The sequence below is a fragment of the Tachypleus tridentatus genome, chromosome 6 (assembly GCF_004210375.1).
Source record: "Tachypleus tridentatus isolate NWPU-2018 chromosome 6, ASM421037v1, whole genome shotgun sequence".
NCBI classification, from domain to species: Eukaryota; Metazoa; Arthropoda; class Merostomata; order Xiphosura; family Limulidae; genus Tachypleus; species Tachypleus tridentatus.
In genome coordinates this window covers 59,690,755-59,713,022 of record NC_134830.1, presented here as the reverse complement: position 1 = coordinate 59,713,022, position 22,268 = coordinate 59,690,755, and the positions used below count along the sequence as shown (strand labels likewise).

Below are 22,268 nucleotides of genomic sequence, written 5' to 3'. Positions count from 1 at the left end.
GAAAAGAAGGAAGAGAGGGTAGTTTTGACATCTTCACATGTTCTAAGCTCTTTTCCATCAAGATAGTTCTGCAAACTTCAGAATAGATGATAATCAGATGGGGAAAAATCTGGAGAATAAGGAGGATGTGAAAGTTTTCCCAGTGTAGCTCTTCAGTCTTTACTATATGGGGTCATGCATTATTCTGGTATAACACACACCTTTCCAAATGGATCAGAGCAGGCCTCTTTTCTTTCAGTGCAATATTCAAGTGCTCTAACTGTTGACAATAGAAGTCTGATGTAATCATTACATTGAGTGGCAGCAACTCAAAGTCAATCACACCAACAATATCTCACCAAATGCTCAACAAGACTTTCCTAGGATAGAGGTCCATTTTGGGCTGTGCTTTAGTGAGTTTACCTGCACTGAGCCATTGTCTGTAGCATTTTAACATTTTTATAAAATATCCATTTGTCATCTCCAGTCACTAACCTATCCAAAAAAGGCAAGTTATATTCACAAGAGTGCATAGAAATGCAAATGTGCACTTTTACTCTAAAGTTGGTTCTATCAAATCATAAGGGATCCATTTTCCAAGTTTTGACACCTTTCCAAGCTGTTGCAGCTAACGGTGAACTGTTGAATGGGTTAAATTAAGCTTTTGTGCTAGTTCTTCAACTGTTACAGCACAATATCAAGTGCAGCCAGCAGCAAATGATCATTAAACTTTGTGATGACGAGGAAACCCACTTGTAGAGAAAAATTATATATGTAAAAATGCTAGTATGGGTAGAGAAAGCACTATGTAGAGGAGTGAACATCTCAACCTTCTTCAGTCATCAGGTTCACAAAGAAAGAAAGAGGTAACTGACTGATAGTCGACCACATGTTTGAAGGTGGTTATGTAACTGAGTGTAGTAATGTAGATGTTGGATTATATTTATTAATATAGGTATAAATGTGTGCCTTTGTATTGGTTTATTTTGGGCTTGAGTTGTTGTATTAGTAAGGCTTCTTTAATTTTGTGTTTGTTTATGTTTGTTCTTTATATAGTACTTGGATGTTTCCTATGGTTATGTTGTGTTTATTTGATTTGCGGTGTTCGAAAACATGTGAAGGTGACTTTTTGTGTTCTTTGAGTCTGGTTTCCATTTTTTCTACTTGTTTCTCCAATATAGAAGTCATGGCAATTATCACATTGTATTTTATAAATAATGTTGGTGTTGTGTTTGTCAGTGTAGTTTTTACATAGTATAGACCTTAGTTTTGTGCCTGGTTTTTGAATAAATTTGGTATTAACTGGAATGTAACATTTTGTTACTAGTTTTTGCCAAATGTTGGTAATTTTTCTGCTGATGTTGGGAATATATGGTATGCAGCAGTATATGGTTTCGTGATTTTTTTTAAATCGTGGGGTATATTTACTTTTGTTAGTTGATTTTGCTTTTTGTCTAGGTGTGTGTCCTCTACATTCCTACACTCAGTTAAACAACTGCCTTCAAACATGTGGCCAGCCACCAGTCAGTTACCTCTTTCTTTCTTTGTGAACCTGACAATGACCAAAGAGGGTTGAAACTTGTTCACTCCTCTACATAGTGCTTTCTCTACCCATACCAGCTATTTTTACATATATAATGATCATTACACTCAACAGGATGACCTGAACATGGTGCATCACTTAAACTGTAATCACCTGCTCTGAACTTCTGAAACCACCTTGGACATTTTCTTTCATTGAGAGACTCTGCACCATAAACACCTTGAATGTTTTGTGTAGTTTCTGTTGCACTATTGCCTTTTATAAACTAAGAAAGCATTATATGCCTAATATGCTCTTCAGACACATCCATCTTCACAAGTGTTTATTTGATTAATGATGTGAAAAAGTGGAGTTGGGTTAGTTTCTTTTCTTTGTCTGAACATTTTTATACACATCCTACTACATATTTTAGTCATTTAAGCCTTCTACAAAGAACAGAAATGATTATGCACTTTCTGTATTAAATGTTTGGACATTACTTATGAGATAACCTGATAATACTATAAAGCATGTGAAAGCCATATGCATTTTCTATTCTGTTTACAAACTGAGGTTTTATTCTGTTTCTAAGACACTTTTGCATTTGCTCTGTCTTAACTCAAATATTAAGCTCTACCATCATGTAACAAGACACATTATTGAACAACATACTAATTATTTTGTTTACCATTTCTAATTTAAAAGTTACATCCAATTAAATTGGTCACTGGGTCAGTCTTTTAAGTTTTACACTCTTTTCCCATAGCTACAATAGCCTTGTAAAAGCTTCTATAGCATCCAATATAACTAGCAGGCTAATTCTTCTTTCTTATGGTAGTAAGTGTATCATAACTGTACCTAAATGTTGCAGCCTAAAGTATGCACAAGAACATTGGATTTTACTTCAGTGATCTTTCTGCTGTCCTCCTTAACAAGAGTTACCAAAATTTTTATAGTTTATTTAACTATCACAGCCTCAACCACAATTATGAAGTGTGCAATGAAAAATAACATAAAAAGAATAAAGCAGGGAAATCTTGTCTTTCAAACAAAACATATTTTCCAGTCTTGACTGTGACTTAAAAATAGTCTTAATGCAACCTATTTATACACACAGTTTATATTACTTTTTCAATACACTTTTTAGACTATTACTATAAAAATTTAAACATAGTACGGAAAAACACAACAGGCTAGATTATTTCATGTAAGAGTGTTAATTTTATGGTAATAAAATAAAATGACAATTTATCACTTATTAGTAGAAATATTCATTAAATGCAAGTGAATAAAAGAATAAGAGGAATGGAAAGCATTAAGAGGTTCAGAAAGAACTGCTGAACCCTATGTTACTTTCCAATGGCCCCTAAGAGACTGATGACTGTTGATAAATTTACAGGTATAAGAAGACACAATGTATGGGAAAGACAGGGTCCCCAAGGGGTCTTGTGGGGAATAAGGAGTATGATGCAAACTCCCCTTTGTTACTCCTCAGGGAGCCCCAAGAGTATGTATCATGTTTAGTAAGCACTGCTCCAGTAATATCCAGCCATAAGCTCACATATTTTTGTCATATAATGATTTAAAATAACAGAAATTCACTATTTAGCAAATAATTACTATAGCTGCAACTGACACATGTTGGTCCAACTGTAAGAACTATGGATAGTTGTGTTACAGATCAAAACAATGCCTTCAAATCAACATCCATTATCTGCATATACCCTAACACTACAATCTCCTATTGTAAAATAGCCACACCAAAATTACTGGCTTTGATAATGAAAAGAGCTAAGGAAACTACACAGCAAACTTCAAAAAACCAAGTCTGAAAGTAAATCAGCTATCATTTGTATAACTTAGTCTCAACAATTAAGCTGGCTGTACACAAAACATTTAACCGATTAATTTCTGAAAGAAAAAAAAAAGGTGGGGGGATTACTGTAAATGAAAGACTTTTGGAAAATAAAAGTTTACCTGAAGGGGTAAAATAGTAAAATAAAATACAAAACTGTGCATCTTTTATGTAAAGCAAAACAACTGAAACTGTACACTGATAAAATATTTTATACTTATAAAAATAAAGAAAATTTTTTTTTCCTTACATTCCTTTCTCTTATGAAGATTTATTTATTTCTTACCATAAAAACATATATATATACACACACACACACACACACATTTTAAGGTTTTATACACACAGTAAACAGAAATAAAAGATTTAAACAAAATAACCATCTTTTACAGTGGCATGAAAAAATGTGTTTTACAAATTAAAATATGTAATGTATATAACTACACATATTTCCATAAACAAACAACAATAAAATACATAGAAAACCTATGTATATATTTCTTCTTTCTCAGTAACTTTCAATTTATTTAGAAAATGCATTTGCCAGAATTTGAGTTAAATTGTTTTAGAAGATTATAAAGCTCAGCTACATTCACCCAGGGTTAGGAACTACACCACATTTACAACCTTATTATATTTTCTTTGTTTTAAATAATTTATCAAAAAATAAAAAACCAACACTCGTGAAGCACACTCATAAAAAAAAAATGCTAAACCTGAGTTTCTAATGTTAACAGCTGAAATAATAACTTAGGGAACTAAACAGCAGTTTGTTTGCAAAACCAAATGTCACTATATTTCAAACTGTTCTTTTCATTTTATGTTAGCTGTTAATGCCTTTGACCATTAAAAAAAACCAAGCCATTGTTTAAACGCATCTTTAACAATAATCAAACATGCACGTTACCTTCAATTTAATACACAATTAACAATAACACTTATTTAAGAACTACCTCTGCCTGTATTCTCTTGGCTTCTTCTTCAGTCTCAAATGTTACAAATCCATACCTACAAGTTGGAAAAAAAAATGTTAACTCCTCATATCACTGAATATAATTCTATATAGTCAGAGTCAAAAATGCATTTAAAACAAAACAATCTTCCTTTGTACTTAATCAAATTATATACAAATATATATACGTGTGTATATAATATTGAAAATGCTACTATATTTTGTGTTTACTGTTACCAATAAGCCATTTTAAACCTTATAGTTTTAACCAAGTCTATAAACTGTGTGTCAACAATAAAGAACAAATTTAAAATGTTTTTTCCTACCAAATGTGCAAATTTGTAATAAATTCATATTTTGTACACAATGTATGTAGAAATAGTTAAACAGCATAATGTTTATGATTAAATAAAACAGAGGATCACAAGATTCTCTAAAGTGAACAAAAATAATTACTTTACAACTATTCACCTAAAACTCTGGTATCAAAACTTTAGTATAACTGTTTTGGCAAAAAGGATAACCATTTTCATGTGTTCTTTAATGATTTTACAATTTCACTCTTAACCTACAATAACGATTTCCCAAAAGGATTCATAAATACATCCAAGCTAGTTTCAAAGCTTTGATTGTTTCTATCCTGTCAGCCTGATAAGCTCTTATGTTCCAAAGTAAGAAATAATAACAACAACCTCAAAGTGAGAAACAAAGTCATGCACTGTAATATACTTATTGTTAGAAACCACACTTCTCATGTTGTATTTGAAAAACTGTGAACACATGCAAAGCTTCACATTCACTTCTGAAATAACAGGAGAACAGGCACAAATGATGTTTATGTCCATTTTAATTCACAAGTAGGATATTATACATTAAATTGTTAGGAATTAATCAGACTATCATTCACATTTCGAACTGTAACTTAATTTAAAAAATAAAAATGTATATTTATTGTATGTTATTGCCGAGCAGCTCTTAGCACGACGTAAAGCATGGACTCTGAGTGAAACTTCAAGTACAATACAATTATCCTTTTTAAAGTCCATGAAATAATTTAAACTGATAGATTAACTTAAACTTTTTCCATTACTAGGGACAGGTATTTCTGCATGTGATATGAATAATGTTAAGTAGTTGTGGATAGATTAGTTTTATTAAACAGTTACTTCTACATTATGAACTAGTTAGCTTATTTTTAACCAAAAAAGTTTAATATGGATTCAGAAAAGTTGATATTATATACTATACAGATTAATATTTCTCAAGTTAATTGGTTTGTTTTGAATTTTGCACAAAGCTACTCGAGAGCTATCTGCACTAGCCATCCCTAATTATGCAGTGTAAGATTAGAGGGAAAGCAGCTAGTCATCACCATCCATTGCCAACTCTTGGGCAACTCTTTCACCAACGAATAGTGGGATTGACCGTCACATTATAATGCCCCCACAGCTGAAAGGGTAAGCATGTTTGGTGTGACAGGGATTCGAACCCACAACCCTCAGATTACAAGTCGATTGCCTTAACCACCTGACCATGCCAGGCGGTCTCAAGTTAATACTACAGGCAGTGTTTTCAAATACCATGTGCCTCGCTGAGACCTAGCCATTCTACGTAAATTTAGTCCTGAATTTAAAAAAAATTAAATATTAAAGAATGAAATTTATTAAATTTTAAGAATACAGTAAGACTTTTTGAAAACCCCATTCAATCCAATTAAGAAAAACATATTTAAAATCTTATACTAGTCTGATTTTCATTACACTTACTAACTCATGAATTCTTATGTCTCTCTAGATTCAATGTTAAAACATTTATGAACAATGTTAGTACCTCCATAATAAGAATGTTACACAGATCAGCTCTATAATAAGGCCTTCCTATACAGCTATACAAAAATTCCACATCTCGTATTCAACTTAAAATATGATTCACAGAAACATTATGAATCAGTGAATTCAGTATTTATTGATATAAATAACACAAAAGTAAAGCTTCCACAAAAGTTAACATTTTTCAAAAGTGATAATGCATTTCCAATAATATTTACCTCCTTTAACACTTGCAGCTATTAATCAACTGCCAAAATTTCTTCCTTTGCCCATCTAAGCATTAATCTGAATTATTTCTCACTTCCTTCAGTCTTTTATACCCTAATCAATTGCTCTTGGTAATATTTATCTTGTGACTCTCTCTACCTACATTAATGCATTTCTATCCTGGTAATGTATATAAGTATCTTATTCAGATAGTGTTATCACTTTTATGAGACTGGCTCATTCCCAGCCTCTAACACCAGTTCATAGTGAGGAAGAAAGGCTGAAGAGTGTGAGTGGAGGAAAGTATTGTTGGAAATGTTTTCAATTTGGGAAAATGTTAACTTCTAATACATATTTACTTCCTTTCCTATATATATACATATACACCCAAGTCCAAAAGGAAACACCCCAGCATTGTGTAACTTTTACTCAACCAAACGAAACAGAACTCATCCAATCTGGAATTACGAACTCTCATCCTCATTCCCCAACCATGCTAACAAGGCATATCCTGCCCCCAGAATTATTGGGAGGACATGAAACAACTATGCTCAACCAAAGACCTATGATGGGACCATTCCACTTTCAAAACTATAAAGAGACAGAGGATCTTCTTCCATGAACAATATACTGAACCAACATTAATCAAAAAGGAGGGCTGTGCACACCGCAACCAGATATTATGAATAGCCTCCTGCCACTCATACCAACATCCATGAACCCAGATAGGACAGCCCCCAAATTTGTCTTCTTCTTCAAGAGTGGAGGAATTCACTTTTACACTAGATGAAAAGGCTCTGTCCACCACTGCAGAGATAATAAACCCTACATCCACAAATATAATCTGAAATTCAACTGTTCATTGGGAAGTCCTGAGGAACAGTGCAATAGGTGAACAAAGTTCCCTAATTTTTAAAAGAAAACTGACTCCAATTTATTCAATGCAATGATGGGTTGAAATTGGCAGGATCCCCTTATGTTTTACTTATGATAGTCCAGCACAATGCAGTAATACCATCTAGTCAGCATCTAGTTGGTCTTAAGAAGCACTTCATTTCTACAAAGCCTATCACAATCTGTATAAAGTATATTAAGTTAGTGGTTGCTCATGCACAATTGGTTTAATAATAGCACAACTGCCTTGGCAAAACCCACCACAGGGTGAGATCCTGTGAAAACAAGATATGGGACCCTAAAGGGTAGCAAAATACTTACTGCTCTCTATAATCTATCAGAAATGGCTACAATAGCTACAATGGGTAAGCAAAAACCCTCAGGTGAAAAGAATGTCATATCATGAAAATAAGGAGAATACCAGCCTGCACAATGATTTCCAGCAGGCAATTCAACCAGGCCACTAAGGCATAAATTGCAAAAGATTCTTCTGCTTCAAAGAAAGCACAGAATAAAAATTCGTTTTCAAGCATCTCAACAGGCATTAGACAAGACCATCAATGAACATTACCACAATAAAAAGGTGAATGGACATAGAAATATGAAATAGCTATCAGATAAATTGGTAATAATATTTTATCCCCTTCCCTGTCTGGCAGTGTCTTGGCTAAGAAGAACAAGTCTGAGGATGTAGAGAGAATGAGAATGCAGCCTGCGGATAAATAGTGCAAGTGGCCCCAACTGATGTTTGTAGTCAGCAGTCACAAAATATAAATCTTCAAGTAAAGGGGTCCATGGCATATAAGAGTCAAGTCACAAACATGTAATGTAGCATTAAAATACCCAAAGTGACTTAATAAATCCAAAGAGGACTGGGGACTCAAAGAATATGTAATCACAAGAATTGAATGGTAGTCAACAAGGCTGCCTTAAACAGGGGGATTGTGAAAGATACAAAATATCTGCCAAATAGCCAGGTCAAATAACTAGTTATGGTTAGCACTTCTGACTGAAATGGATTCAAGCTCCTCTCAATACACTAGTAAGTGTGTCATTTTCATTGAAATGTTCATCTCAGGACAGTCAAAACTGAGTTAAATACATGGCAACCATAGAAATTAAACCCTTATGCCATATAAAAGACTGCAAAAATCCTACATCTGCAGCTATAGCTTTTTGATCACTGGATTTACCATGTCAGATCATAACTGCCTCTACAAAAATAGCCCAAAAAGAAGTAGAAGAGGTGAACATTTCAGAAGGTAGTGCAGAAGTAGAAACCAGGGTGTATCCACTAATCTTGTGCTATCAAGAAAACCCAACAATGGTGTGGAACAAATTATATTTAGTGCACTGTGTAACACATGAAGTGGGAAAAAGACTAAGATTTGTAATCACATCCTATCCTTATGGAATGCATCCACTGTCAAAGCCCAAAGAAAGAGGTAATGGTGACCAAATTGCCAGTAGTTGGGTGATACAATTAGAGGCCAATCGATCAATCAGAGATTCAAAATGGGAGCCAATCCAACAGAACCTTATGATCCAGCATCTACTCTGTTGGGTGAATTAGTTTACGTTGAGAGAATTGACATATTAATAGAAGGCATCACCTGTGGAACATGGCTAGCTAGTAGGGGTGATAAGATAGAAACTGTCCAAGAAAGGAGGTCCAAAATTTGGAAACAAGGGGCCCTGGACCAAGTGCCTCTGATGAGAAGCATAAGACATGGAATTGCCAGGGTAAAGCCTGGAAATTTTACCCTCAATAAGCTGAGACCATAAAGCATTACCTGCTGAAGAGCAAGATGGAAAAAAAAAACATTGTGTAGAGAAACCTCTTCAATCATTCATAGGCCATGGAACTCCGACACAAGGCATCCGTGAAGAGAAGAAACTCTGGAATCCATATCCTAGTAGTGTCCTGACTTAACAATCCCTAGAGATCAAAGAATGGTCCCAACTAAGAAAAGTGGTCACATAAAGACCATTAAAAGAATCTCTTATGCTCTTATCTCAAAGGTATGAAGGATATGAGTGATGTCCAAATTTTAGATGAGAAAGAACCATTCATGCAGAGAAAGAAGGAGAAGTAAGAGTTGGGTGGCCTATTCAGTAGCACTAAGATGTATTAGGCTATGCCCAACTGACAAACAAGATGAAAAAATAAAATACCAAGCTTATGACACATGGAATTAGAACAAGAATAGAAGTCTCAGACCAGAAAATGGAGCCTGCCTTTGTTGTTTCTGAGAGTATAATCAGGATGTGATGGTTTGTCAATTGAAGAGATAGTGCCAGCAGTAACCAGTCATACAAATAATGGTATACAGACAATGAGATGGAATGGATGTGATGAGAAGAAACTCTTAAGATACAGCAGAACCTTCATGAAACTGATACAAGTCAAAGGTAAGAACCTGGAACTCCACTACCAAACCCTTGTGCACAACAAATGCAGATAGCAAATAGTGGGACTCCACCACTATAGAATGTATAGATAAGAGCTAACCATAACAAACTTGGATACCTATAATCCCAGTAAAAAATGTCAATTCAGACTGAAGAATGAGTAACTTGTGAACCATGAAGAATTTAGACATTGATACAGATGAGAAAGATCAATGACTGAACACCAATCTCCTGTCTGCTTAAGCCCAAGAACTGACAGAAATAAAATATTTGAAGAACTAGCACATCTCTCTCACTACCCCCAGACCAAGCAAGTTCCAAATCCTGATAATTTGCAGGATACAGAAATCCTAGAGGTTGGCTGGATAACAGTGGTAAACATGCAAATTAACTGAATAATCCTGAATTAAAGACCTACAGTACTACTTGATCCATAACTAATGTTACCACATGTCCAGAACTTCTTTCAGTCAAGCCCCCAGAGACCCTAAAGGTTTACAATAACCAATGACGTCACTGGCAACAATTAGGCTGAACAGTGGAGCCCTTGGATATGGACAAAATCTATTCTGAGTACCAATGTACCAAGGTGCTGATACTGTGGTGAATGAGAACCAGGAATAGGAGCAGAGCTATAACCCCCTGTAAGAGTCCAATGAAATTTGGAACTCCAACAGCAACAGAAAGGAACATAGAAGACAAAAACTGAACTAACATGCATGCTAACAATAGATCCAGTTCACCATCAATGAAGTTAGTGATTTCAGAGACTTGAAAAGAAAAAAAAATTTTGAATTTTAGAACTGTAAGTCCGTAGACTTACCCACTCATTTCAACGGACATTGATCTATTCAGGTTAATCACAAAATCCATCTTACAAGCCCAAAATTCAATGAGCAAATGTATTATTTGAAAGTCAAAAAATGTTTCTACCTGGCAATGATAGGTTATATCATGAAATTCCAACAATATGTTTGTAAGGCATTATGGCCCCTTCACATAATTGAGAAGTAAACCATCCATCTTGAACCACAACATCTATGGATGAAGAAAAAACTATAAAAGTGAATATATCTCTACATCTTACTATGAATAGAATCACTAACAGTTTCAACTGATAATAACTTTCCCCACCCCCAACTGTTGTGCTACACAAAATATCAGAGGTGAGACAGGAAAGACCTTATTTGCCTCTGTGCCAAAAATAATAATCCTGGAATTCATACTTTAAACCAGCTTACCAATCAGATTTTTAAAAAAATTCTTATTATGAAAATCAAATAAAAAACACTGATAACAAAACATTTCTGAAGAACTGTAATGCTAGCAACACTATGTCATGAAAATGTGATAGTGTTATCTTATAACATTATCCAAGTGCTTATATACAGATATTATACCAGGATAGAGGATACACTGATGTAGGAGGAGAGTGTCACTAGATAAATATTGTTCAGATGGGAAAGAGGAAGTAACCCTGACAGTCAAGTAATAGCTATAAATGGCAGAAGAGATAAATCTGTTTTGCTATAAAAATTACAAATATTGTGCAAATTCAAAATAAAAATTATACCCAATTAAGCCTAAAATAATCAGTGGGTATTTTTATAATCTAGTCTTTATTATAACAAAAGCTAGTATAAATACTTGTCCTATATCATTGGTAATAGATCAGACCATGTGTTCTAAGATAAGCTACAACTATATTTTTAATGTCTTATTTTAGATGTTTACTAAAGAGAGCTACTGATGATGAAAATGCAATCATTTAGAAATACCATGAAGTAATAGAAATATGAGAGTCAGTGAATAAGGAATCAAGAAATAATAAAAAATGAAAATCTTATTTTTCACATACTTCATGAAATTTGAGATGACTACTTTGGCTAAAAACTAAATTAAAACAATGAAAATATAGCTTACAATAGTTCTAAATGAATTCTATAGTTAAATATTTGTGTGTGTGTGTGTGTGTGTGTGTGTGTAATTGTAGCCTATTATCTTAAGTTATTTGCAAAGCATAATATTCAGTATATTGCTAAAAAACTTTTCCTGTATCATTAAAAACAACGCATTTATCACCAAGATTGGGCATTCTTACAAACCAAAAACATTCATAGCCTAAAGATATTTTATAACAACATTTAGTGGACAAAATCTACAAACAGCTTATAGTAAAATACAATAACTATTTTAGCTGGAATAGTGCAAGCTATGAAAAAAAAGTGAACAGATTGATATTTATTGATAACAATTCCTTTATCTATTTCTATATTATATCAACAGTGAGGAAAGTGCAATTACCCTTTCGATACACCTGCTCGATCCGCTATGATTTTTGTGGCCTTCACATTTCCGTACTTTGAGAACAGTGCATGAAGTTCTGCTTCTGTTGTCTAAAATAAACACATTACATTATTTTCATTAATGCACTTCTCAGAAACAATTACAAGAAAATTCTGGGTTCAAATATCAATTAATTTGTCAAAACAAAACCATGTCATATAATGGAGACAAATATTTTTAAACAATAACTTAACATTTGAACTAACAAATGATGTAAGTTCATAGTTACAACTTCTATATCTGACTCTCTTGCATTACTTGATGTGTAAAGAAGTCCAGTAGCTTTATAAACTTATTTGCCAAATTTACAATTAAAGCTCAAATCTACTGGATAAAAGATATCACTTGACACCATTTCTTTGTGTAGTGCAAAATCAAGAAAGATTACAAACAATAACAGAGAAATATTTCTTTCAAACATAGACTTCTTGTCAAAAACTAATTAATAAATCTAACCAAACTGGATTACGTAAGCTATTGTGCACGAACCTGCAATAACACTAATCTAGTAATACTGTATATATGTGATGACAATCTCACTCACAGCAATACTAACAAATTGTATCTATACAGATCATAACAATAAAAATATGCTTCACTGAATATACTACAAAAGAATCATTCATTTGTTCCTGCCAAACCCAAACAAGAGAACTGGAACTTCAAATGAGATAAAGGCATTTAGGTTTGCTTTGTTGTTGTCATTGTTTCTTAAACTACTGTATCTTCACACAATTGCATATACATCAATCCAAAACTACATCATACAGTAATATGCTTTTAAATATTTCAAACTTACATTCATTTGTATCTGTCAATACTTAATTACAGCATACAGTGAAGTTAATATTATCACCTCAAAACCTGCATATACATACTTAATAAAAAAGATTAAACCATCATAAAGCTTTGATGAAATCAATCTGAAAGGGTTAATAACTCACACTGTACCATATAAAAACTTTTATAAATTTCATGGTCTTAATAAAGAATCCATAAACTTCCACAAGTCATAAGAACATTTTGGGACAACATGAGACCTATTGGCCCATATCAGCTGTTTCACAATCTAAACTGAATTAACTTTAAAAACAGACAGACATAAAAACAGCCCTTAGCATCCACATACTTATTAAACTTTTCTTAAACTTGGTTATATCTACTGCCTCTACAACATATGAAGGTAATCAATTCCAACCACCCTGTTAGCAAAATAAAACTGCCTTAGCTGAAGATGACTAATACCTTGCCAAAATTTATACTTGTGTTCCTTAGTCCTACTGTTCTCACTGTTAAATATGGAAAACAATGATGCATCAACACTGTCAACTCCCTTTATAAACACCTCAATCAGATCCCCTTCTAACTCTTCTTTTTCAAAATAAAAAATGTAAGAGATTTCAGCCTCTTCACACATGACAACCCCAGCACTATTCTGGTAACCCTCTTCTGACTTTTTCCAACAATTCAATGTCTTTCCTAAGGTAAGGTGCCCAAGACTAAACACGATATTCTAAATGTTGCCTAACCAGTGACCTGTACAATGAAATTATAACTCTTTTTACTTGTATTCAATATTTCTGTAGATATAACTTAAAAACCTATTTACCCTACCACTAGCAACAGCACACTGCTTGGATGGCTTTAAAGACTATTACACCAAAATCCATTTCTTTCAGGACACTGTTAAGGTTATTTCCATCCAAATTATACTTAATTCAAATTATTAAAACCCACATGCATTACCTTGCATTTATTATAATTTAAACCCATTTACCATTTATTTTCCCAACTCAATAAATGACCTAAATCCTTTTGTAAAGCATCAGCATTCTCTTCACAGCTAGCAAAACACTAAACCTTAATATCATCTGCAAATTTAGGTAATTTACTGACTGTTACTTCATTTCTATCATTAATGTAAATCAAAAAAGAGAATGAGTCCTATGACCAATTTCTGACATTAATCCAGTTTGAATGAAATATATTTATAATAATCATCTGCTTTCTTCATCAAGCCACTCTTCTATCCAATTTGCTAACTTATCCCCCACACCTGGAGATAATTTTTACAAGCCTTTTATATGGCACTTTGTCAAATGTTTTCTGAAAATCCAGATATATCAAATCTAGACCTTTACTGTCATCTTCATAAGCAACAACATTTTTAAATGAAAGTAAAAAGGTTTGTAAGGCAACATTTTCCCATGGTGAAATCATGTTGATTATCCAATAAAATTCTAACCTTTGTTAAATGACTTTGTAAAGTATCTTTTAACAGACTTTCCAAAACTTTTCCCACAAATTATCTGTAATTACTGGGACAATTTTTATCACTACTCTGAAAAAGATGAGTTACAGTAGCTAACTTGCAATCCTCTGGTACCTGCACACTATTCAATGACTTGCAAAAAATGGTAGCAAGTGGTTCACATATCCAATCTTTAACCTTGTTCAAAACCCTTGGGAAAATATTATCTAGCCCAGGAGTTATTAACTTTTTAAACTTCTCAATCTTTTTCTTAACAAGCTCAGAATTAATGCAGTCATCTTTTTTATCTTGTTTCTATCCATCAACTGTCCAAAATTTGAAATACTGTTTAAACCTTCATCAGTAAAAACGGAAGTAAAAGCAAAATTTGATAACTCATCCATTTTCTTATCATCAAATAAGAGCTTTCCTTTATCATTCCTCAAAGGTCCTATTCCCATTCCTAACATTTTGTTTCCCTTAACATATTTTAAAGAAATAGTTACTGCTAATTTGTACATTTTCATCCTTTTTGATGTGTTAATTTCCTGTCATGTCAACTTTTTTGATCTTCTATAATCTTTAAATTCTCCTGTCATACAACTTTACTAGTCAATTTAAATTTCTTATATTTATGATGTTTTAATTTAATATTATCTCTTACACTCTTTGTGAACCAACCTGATGTTTACCTTACGGCTACCCTTTTCTTCCTGAAATTGATATGTTTATCCTGAATATTTAAAAATTGTCCACATCTACTGATCAGTGTCTCCAAGTAATTCAGCTCCCAATTCACAACAAATAATTCATGTCACATTCCTCCAAAATTTGCTTCTGGAAATTTGTCACCAAATTATCATTATTCCTTATCTTCGTATACTGCAAAACATTAAACCTAATAAAATAATGATCACTTGCACCCAGATGTTTCCCAATTTCTACCCTCTTAATTATTTCTATGCTTAATGTTAACAACAGATCAAAAATAGCATTGTTTCTAATAGGATCCTTGACTAGTTGGTGAAGAAATCCAACCTAATCAATTTCTAAAATCCTCTCTCCTCATTGTTTGACTCAAACATTTCCTGATCTACATGCCTGAAATCAAAATCAACCATAATTATGATTTCATAAGCAGCTGAAATCTCAATTTCGTTGTAAAGTTTGTGATTAATTTCATCAGTATCATTTGGTGGTCTGTAACAAATTGCTATTTTAAAGCCTTTTCCATTTGCATCCACTCATAGAAACCTAAATGAATTCAGTCTCGTTGCTATTTTATTTAATATCCTTAACAAGGATGTAACCCACATTTTACATATAAGGTCACTCCCCCTTTTTAATATTCTATCCCTGTTATATAGTCTGTAACCCCAGGCTATATAAAAGGGATAGAGTATTAAATTATTTTTCATTTATTCCCATTAAATCAAAATCATCTATTTCTACTAATGCTCTAAAGTTATTTTATTTCTTATACTTCTAGCATTACAATAGTAATAATTAAGCCCATTCTTATAACTACTTCTGTACTCATTTCCTATGCTAAACTTTTCTCTGCCACTTATTCTTTTTGCATTTAGTTTTTTCCTCAACCTTATCATTGTATAGTCCTAGTTTAAGACTTTCCTTGCAACTGGGTTAATACCTTTAGCAAACACGCCAATCCTTACCTTATTTAAACATAAACCACCCATTCAAAAAACATTCCTTTCTTCTACTCAACTGATCTAACAAGTCCATCCAGCCTAGCTGCTCATCCTTACATATTAATCTAAGCCTAACATTTAGTCCTAATGACCTACTTATAACTTCATTCTCACAGTTAAGTATGCGCACTATCCCTGACAAAATTATGTTATGACTTTTTTCTTTAAATGCATTTATCAACCCTTTGTATGTATTAATAAGTTATTCTAACCTACTTTTCCCTCCATTATTAGCTCTTACATTCACCACAAAAACTACATCCCTGCTAGTTCCCTTTTATTATATCTCCTGCTCTGTCAGCTACATCCTCTACTTGTGCCCCTGGGTAACATAACATGATTATTTTCTCCATATTTACCTTACAGACTATTTACCCCTTGTATGTACTTAAGCTCCTCCTGAAATCATGCTTTCATTTCCCATAGCTTACACTTCTCTTTATCTATTGGCTCCAACTTCTCCATCAACCTACAAACTCTACATAACAATTGCACATCTTCATTACTAGCTTCCTTAAAAGTACATGCAAACCCCGAGTTCCAAGTCATAAACATCTCTTCCTCCACAGTGTCATTTTCAAATGGTTTTTGTGAAAAAAGTAAAAAAAATTCAATATAATAACATTAAAGAGTAAAAAACTTCACATACAACTTGGTTCCTAAACATTTATATCGGTAATCCTAGACATAAAATACTGTTTTGTGTTGTTTTTTTAATAATCCAGCATACAGTAATTTACAAACTTTCAAATTTTGATCAGTTTAAAACCTGAAACAAGACACCTCTAGCTCTCTTGTATAACAGCAAATAAAGTTCAAAAGATATGTAGTATAGCATATGCCTATTTCCACACACACATTAGAGCACAGAGGTATACATTATTATAGTGTGGTATGTAACAAAAATACGAAAATTATGCACAAGTTAAATAAACTACTGCTACACCACAATCACCTACAACATACAAGTCAAACAATTAATTCACATAAAGCACAAGTTTTATTAGAAAACAGATACAAACTTGCAGTTCTTGTACCTGATGATACCAAGTTAACCTGGTAAAGCATTAGGATCCATAATTATCACACTCTATATTGAACAATAAATCATTTTTAAGACCTGAACGATGTTTTAAAGTTTAATTTTCTTCAATGAAAAACACCAACTAAAATTAATAGTAGACCACACAAGTTCCAAAGAAGGCACTTACCGTACATACATTACCAAAAATACTACTTACTATTATATAAATTTAGTCTATCACAAAAGTTCTCTTTACCAATCACCTTAACAACACAGAACTTCAGGTACTACAGAACTAAAGTACATATACACTGAGTACACAAGATATTTCTTAGCTCCAAACAATTTTATAAACATCTAAATATCAACAATAAACATTTACATGAATAAATACTTTTCCACAAGACATGGAAGTATGAGCTATTTGCAGTAATACACTTGAAGTAACAACTGCATAAATCAATAGACTTACACTTGGAGAAATTCCACCCACAAATATTCTGTTTGGTATCAAAGTTCCAAATTTTGGAGCATTCAGTCCACTGACAGGAGAGGTTGAAGAAGGTCGATCACTGCTAGGGTCACTCGACTGAAAATATATAATACAATTTATTAATGCAAGATGGAGTGAGTCAAGGCACAGCAAAATGTTCAAAAACATATTAACAGATAACTTGTTTATTGCTGCAGCATTTACAGAACTGATTTCCCTACAAGTATCAGACATATCCACTTATAACATCAGATTTCATTATGCAGAATGTGTTTGATAACTAAGAGTGATCTAAAGGAATGATGTAACCAGAATTGTTGAAGGAACTGATAAGCTATGTGCATCAGGATTTTCTTTTGTTAAATTCTTAGTCATGAGATTTAAATAAGTTAAACATATCATGAGTTGAGGAAGTTGTTATTTCTCCAACAGATTACTAATCCATGGAACAAACTACCATCTGAAGTCTTTCCCATGAATGAGGTTGAATTATATCAAGCAAAAACTTGGTATCATAATAGCTGTAATGAAATTTGTTAAAAGAAACTATTTTTTTCCCTATCATTATAACATCTTTTACTAGTAAGCACTCTGTAGATAATATATTTTATTATGCAAATGCCCATCACATGATGGTAAAGTCTTATTAATTCTCTTAAAAAATTAAATCAAAATAAATCCATCATGAAAAGGTTTTCTAAAAATTATTTATATTGTAGTAACAACATAGGTATGGATAATATCTATCCTTTTTCTACTATTTCTTGAAAACAATATTTTTTCTGGATATTTGGTCATTTCCTGCTAGTTGGCCTTCATTGCAATTTTGACTTTGTGTACTTTACAGTTATATTCAAATGTTCTTAATAAAGCCTTACAGACCTGAACCATGAGAAAAAAAAAACAGCTTCTTAAAGAAATAGTACATCATTACCAACAATGTGACCCTTTAATTTATCTTAATAGCAATGTCAGTGAATTTTATGGTGAAGGGCAAATTCATCAACATATAGCTTTTCATTAAAAAAATTTAAAAATCTCTTGCTAAAGATCAAAAGCATTAATACTTTATTGTGGCATCATCTACTGTGCTAAAAAGATATTTAAGGTGTTTCAGACACATACACTCATTCATGTTTATTATGCAATAAACTTACTTAATATACAAGTTTTCAAATATTCAAATACCTTGTTGTAAGTATGATAATAAATATATAAAAATAAGATATAATAATAATAATAATAAAAATTAACTTCAGTTCAATAAAATGAACTCAATATTTCCACATGATAGTTGGGTGCTTATAGCATCCACTGTGACATCCAAACTTTTTAATCAAATGTTAACATATAAATCGAATCCTGATGTAAAATGCAATTTAGCATTGTTGTTTTTCCAACATTGTACTGTCTTTCCCTGAACATAAGAATTAATAATTTTAAAAAAAAAGTTATAAAAAAATTCCCATTCAGCTGAGATTTGAACACAACTTCCACACGATACAAACAACTGAGCCAACCTGAACATTACAAAAAGAGAATTGAGCATAACCAACAAAGGGAACATTATAAATAGAGTATGAAATATTTATTATATAGATGATTCTTCTTACAAATGTCACATTTTTGTTTTCTCAGGAAACAAAATTTAAAACTGTTTTCTTTTATGGCAATGCTTATTTCAATTTATTGATAGGAGCTCTATTGGTACTGACCTCTAACAGCAGTATCAAACTGTTGGAAGTAAGTTTAAACACACAATGACCAACTAAATAAATCTTGCACGATGACACTGCTAAGGACTGAGCCTTCTCATTTTCACAGAAGTTTAGCATGCAGATGTTAATATGGCTCTCGTACCCATGTTTTCACATGTTATAACCAGGATATCTTCTTGTTTTCGCTTCAAAATCCTTAAAAATAGCTAAATGTTCCGTGGAAAGATTCGACAGTGACATTTTTAAAACAAACCTTTACACATGAATGTGATACTGTGCAGATTGAGTAATACCTTAAAATAGCATACTGATTATAAAATGTTTGGAAATATAGAACTTATCTTATTGGATAATACTACCATATTACAAGTATAGCACTGTGTATACAATTACACAATTCAAAAAAAGGTTTTATCTTGTTACTCCTCAAGACTTCAGAAGTCCGTCAATGTCTACACATTACTGTGAAACAAAATCACATTTATTTACTTTACAGGCTTTCTCAGAAACTCAAAGGCTTAGGCCACTTCTGTCTTTTAAGGCCCATGACAATAATAGAAATAAAAAAGGATACATGAAAACAAGACAAGACAACCATATGCCCTAAAGAAAAGTGAAATGTAATTTGAATATTCTGCATTGAACACATATTCATTAACGTTATTTAATATTTATCAAGTGCTTTTCTAGCCTTTTTATGTGCACAAAAACAAGTGACGAAACTTGCTAAATGCAAAAAAAAAAGAACAAGTGACTAAATTTGAGGCCCCCCTTTGAGCTTGAGGTCTGAGTGAAATAGTTACACTATTACTGACATACAAAGTAAACACAAACATGCATCAATATGACTAGCTTTGTAACCAATGCCTACTGAACCATTCTCCAGTTAGATAGATTTATTGAGAGTTTTTTAGACAATCAGCATTATTCTTTCTATTGTCCCTCCCTTTCTCCAGATTTGACATACCTGTACACACACTCTAAATATTTCAAAAGTTTTTGGAATAATGCAGCATGATAACAAAATGATTAATAACAATAACTTTTCCAAAATCCTTTGAGCTCTACCACCCAACTATTCCAAAATAAGATAAATGTATCTTCTTAGAATGCTTCAATGTGTTCACTGTTCAAATAGAATGTATTATAAAGTGAAAATATTAAAAAAAAAACCAAGTTAGTTAAAAAGCTGGCTTTTCATAACCCATATTCAGATTACTCAGAAGAAAGGAGGCAAAGTACTATATTCTGCTGTCAGCTCTAGCTTTACACTCTTTCATCCAAGTTAATGACCATTCACATTGGGTAATTTGCAAGACCGTACACTATACTTAAGAGGGCATGTATACAACTCTTATGGCGATTGTTGAAAAGTAGTTTCAAGTAAATCCTGACAAGTTTATTACATATTTAAGTTAAATCTCTACAACTTATCATCACAAATTAAGAAACAAGATTTAGGTGTATAATACAATGTAAAAGTATACAGAAGTTTGTGCTTAGGAACATTATTTTTCTCTTATGTTGATAAATTTCTGTATACTGTTACTTACACTAGTTCTAGAATTACAATAGTCTTGTGAGGTTCAACAATAAAAAGGGGCTCCAACAATAAAAAAAGAGGGTTTGATGCAAACATAGTAAACAAAAAGTTCCAAAAAGAGAGAAAAGCTGGAAGTCACTGTAGGAAAGAAACATTTATATGCATTATAATAGATGGGCAATTAACATCAAGTAAAGAAATAATTATACCACAACTTATTAGGAATAAATTTATATCTAATGACTGAAGTGTAACAGAACCAAATACTTTAGCATCGCCTGAGGTATTAATGGTTGGAGAATAAAGATACTGTCATGTCATCAGGATCATGAACACAAGGAACCATAACATTTAAATAAAGTCTGGATGAGGCACAGCAAGATGCAAAGCTGCACAGGTAGTTCTTTCACATCAAAAAACATCAGAAGCAGTCACCTTTGAAGAAAGATGCAGGAAGTCTGATGTTCAATCCTCACATAAAAACAGTTTACCTTTCTCTTACAAGAAATGTACAGCAAACTGTAGAAGTCGTACAGCTCATCACTGATAGAGATTACATGATTTATGGAACATCTAGATACCTTCTCCAGTAGACTTCATGATACAGACCAAACAAAGAAACATTTTGTGAGATTGCTGCTGAAGATGCATGCCCCAATAAGTCGGTTAACTAAAAGACTCTCCATTGCAAAATATGCTGAGGTTTTTAAAGAAATAGAAACCATGAAAGACAGTGAGTGATATAAACATTAAAGTATTATTCCTTGTACATCACTCACTGCATTGTGAAGAAGGATAGATCTACAATGTTTTGTACAGGCTACTAGAAGACGAATGAAGTTACAAAAAATGATTCATACCCACTACCAGAAACTGAATGTACCTTGGACACTCCATGTGGATCAAAATGGTTTTCAACATTGGATATTGGCAAGTGTAAGTCAGCAAAAAAATAAAGTGTGGTCTTACTGCAGGAAATGGACAGTGACAATTTGTTGTGTGAACACATCTTATAATGCTTATGATGGGGTCAGAGAAATCTCAATAAGTGTGAATTGTTCCATCAACAGACAAGTTTTCTGTTGAAACAGCATAAGCAGTTACAACAGTACTGTGTTAGAGCATAACTTGAAAACATTGCTGTTAATATCCTTGACCCTCTATCACAAAGTAACAGTGGGAAAGAAACACCATATGGTTGTGATGAACACTTTCATCAAATGACCAGAAGCATATGCTATTCCTACACAGGAAGCAATAATGCTAGCAAATAAACTTCTTGTCAATGCACTTGTCAGAATTTGAAGTACATATGGAAATTTAGTCAGATCAGGCACAGAACTATGAATCACCTTTGTCTGTGAATATGTCACATCCTTGGTATCAGACAGACTAGGACAATACCACTTCATCCCTCTTACGAGGCTATGATGGAGAAATACAATCATACATTTTTAAATCAATTGGTCATTACCAAATACATGGGGGTCAAGATTTTTTAATGTTATTTATAAGTTATTGAACAGCAGTA

At 32.7% G+C, this 22,268-nt stretch overlaps 1 protein-coding gene across 10 annotated transcripts in view; it reads right to left on the bottom strand.

Annotated features, from left to right (window-relative positions):
- Positions 1–22,268, bottom strand: part of LOC143252636 (protein boule-like) — a 48,853-nt gene that overhangs the window by 22,221 nt on the left and 4,364 nt on the right. For all 10 annotated transcript variants that reach the window (XR_013029087.1, XR_013029089.1, XR_013029090.1 and 7 more), the window contains exons 2-4: positions 17,456–17,572; positions 11,955–12,046; positions 4,310–4,364 (exon numbers count right to left, since the gene is read on the bottom strand). Coding sequence is in view for 6 of the 10 variants with exons in the window: in XM_076505049.1 (XP_076361164.1) it covers positions 4,310–4,364; positions 11,955–12,046; positions 17,456–17,572 (264 nt within the window). In the remaining 4 variants the exon portion in view is untranslated. The remainder of the gene's footprint in view (positions 1–4,309; positions 4,365–11,954; positions 12,047–17,455; positions 17,573–22,268) is intronic.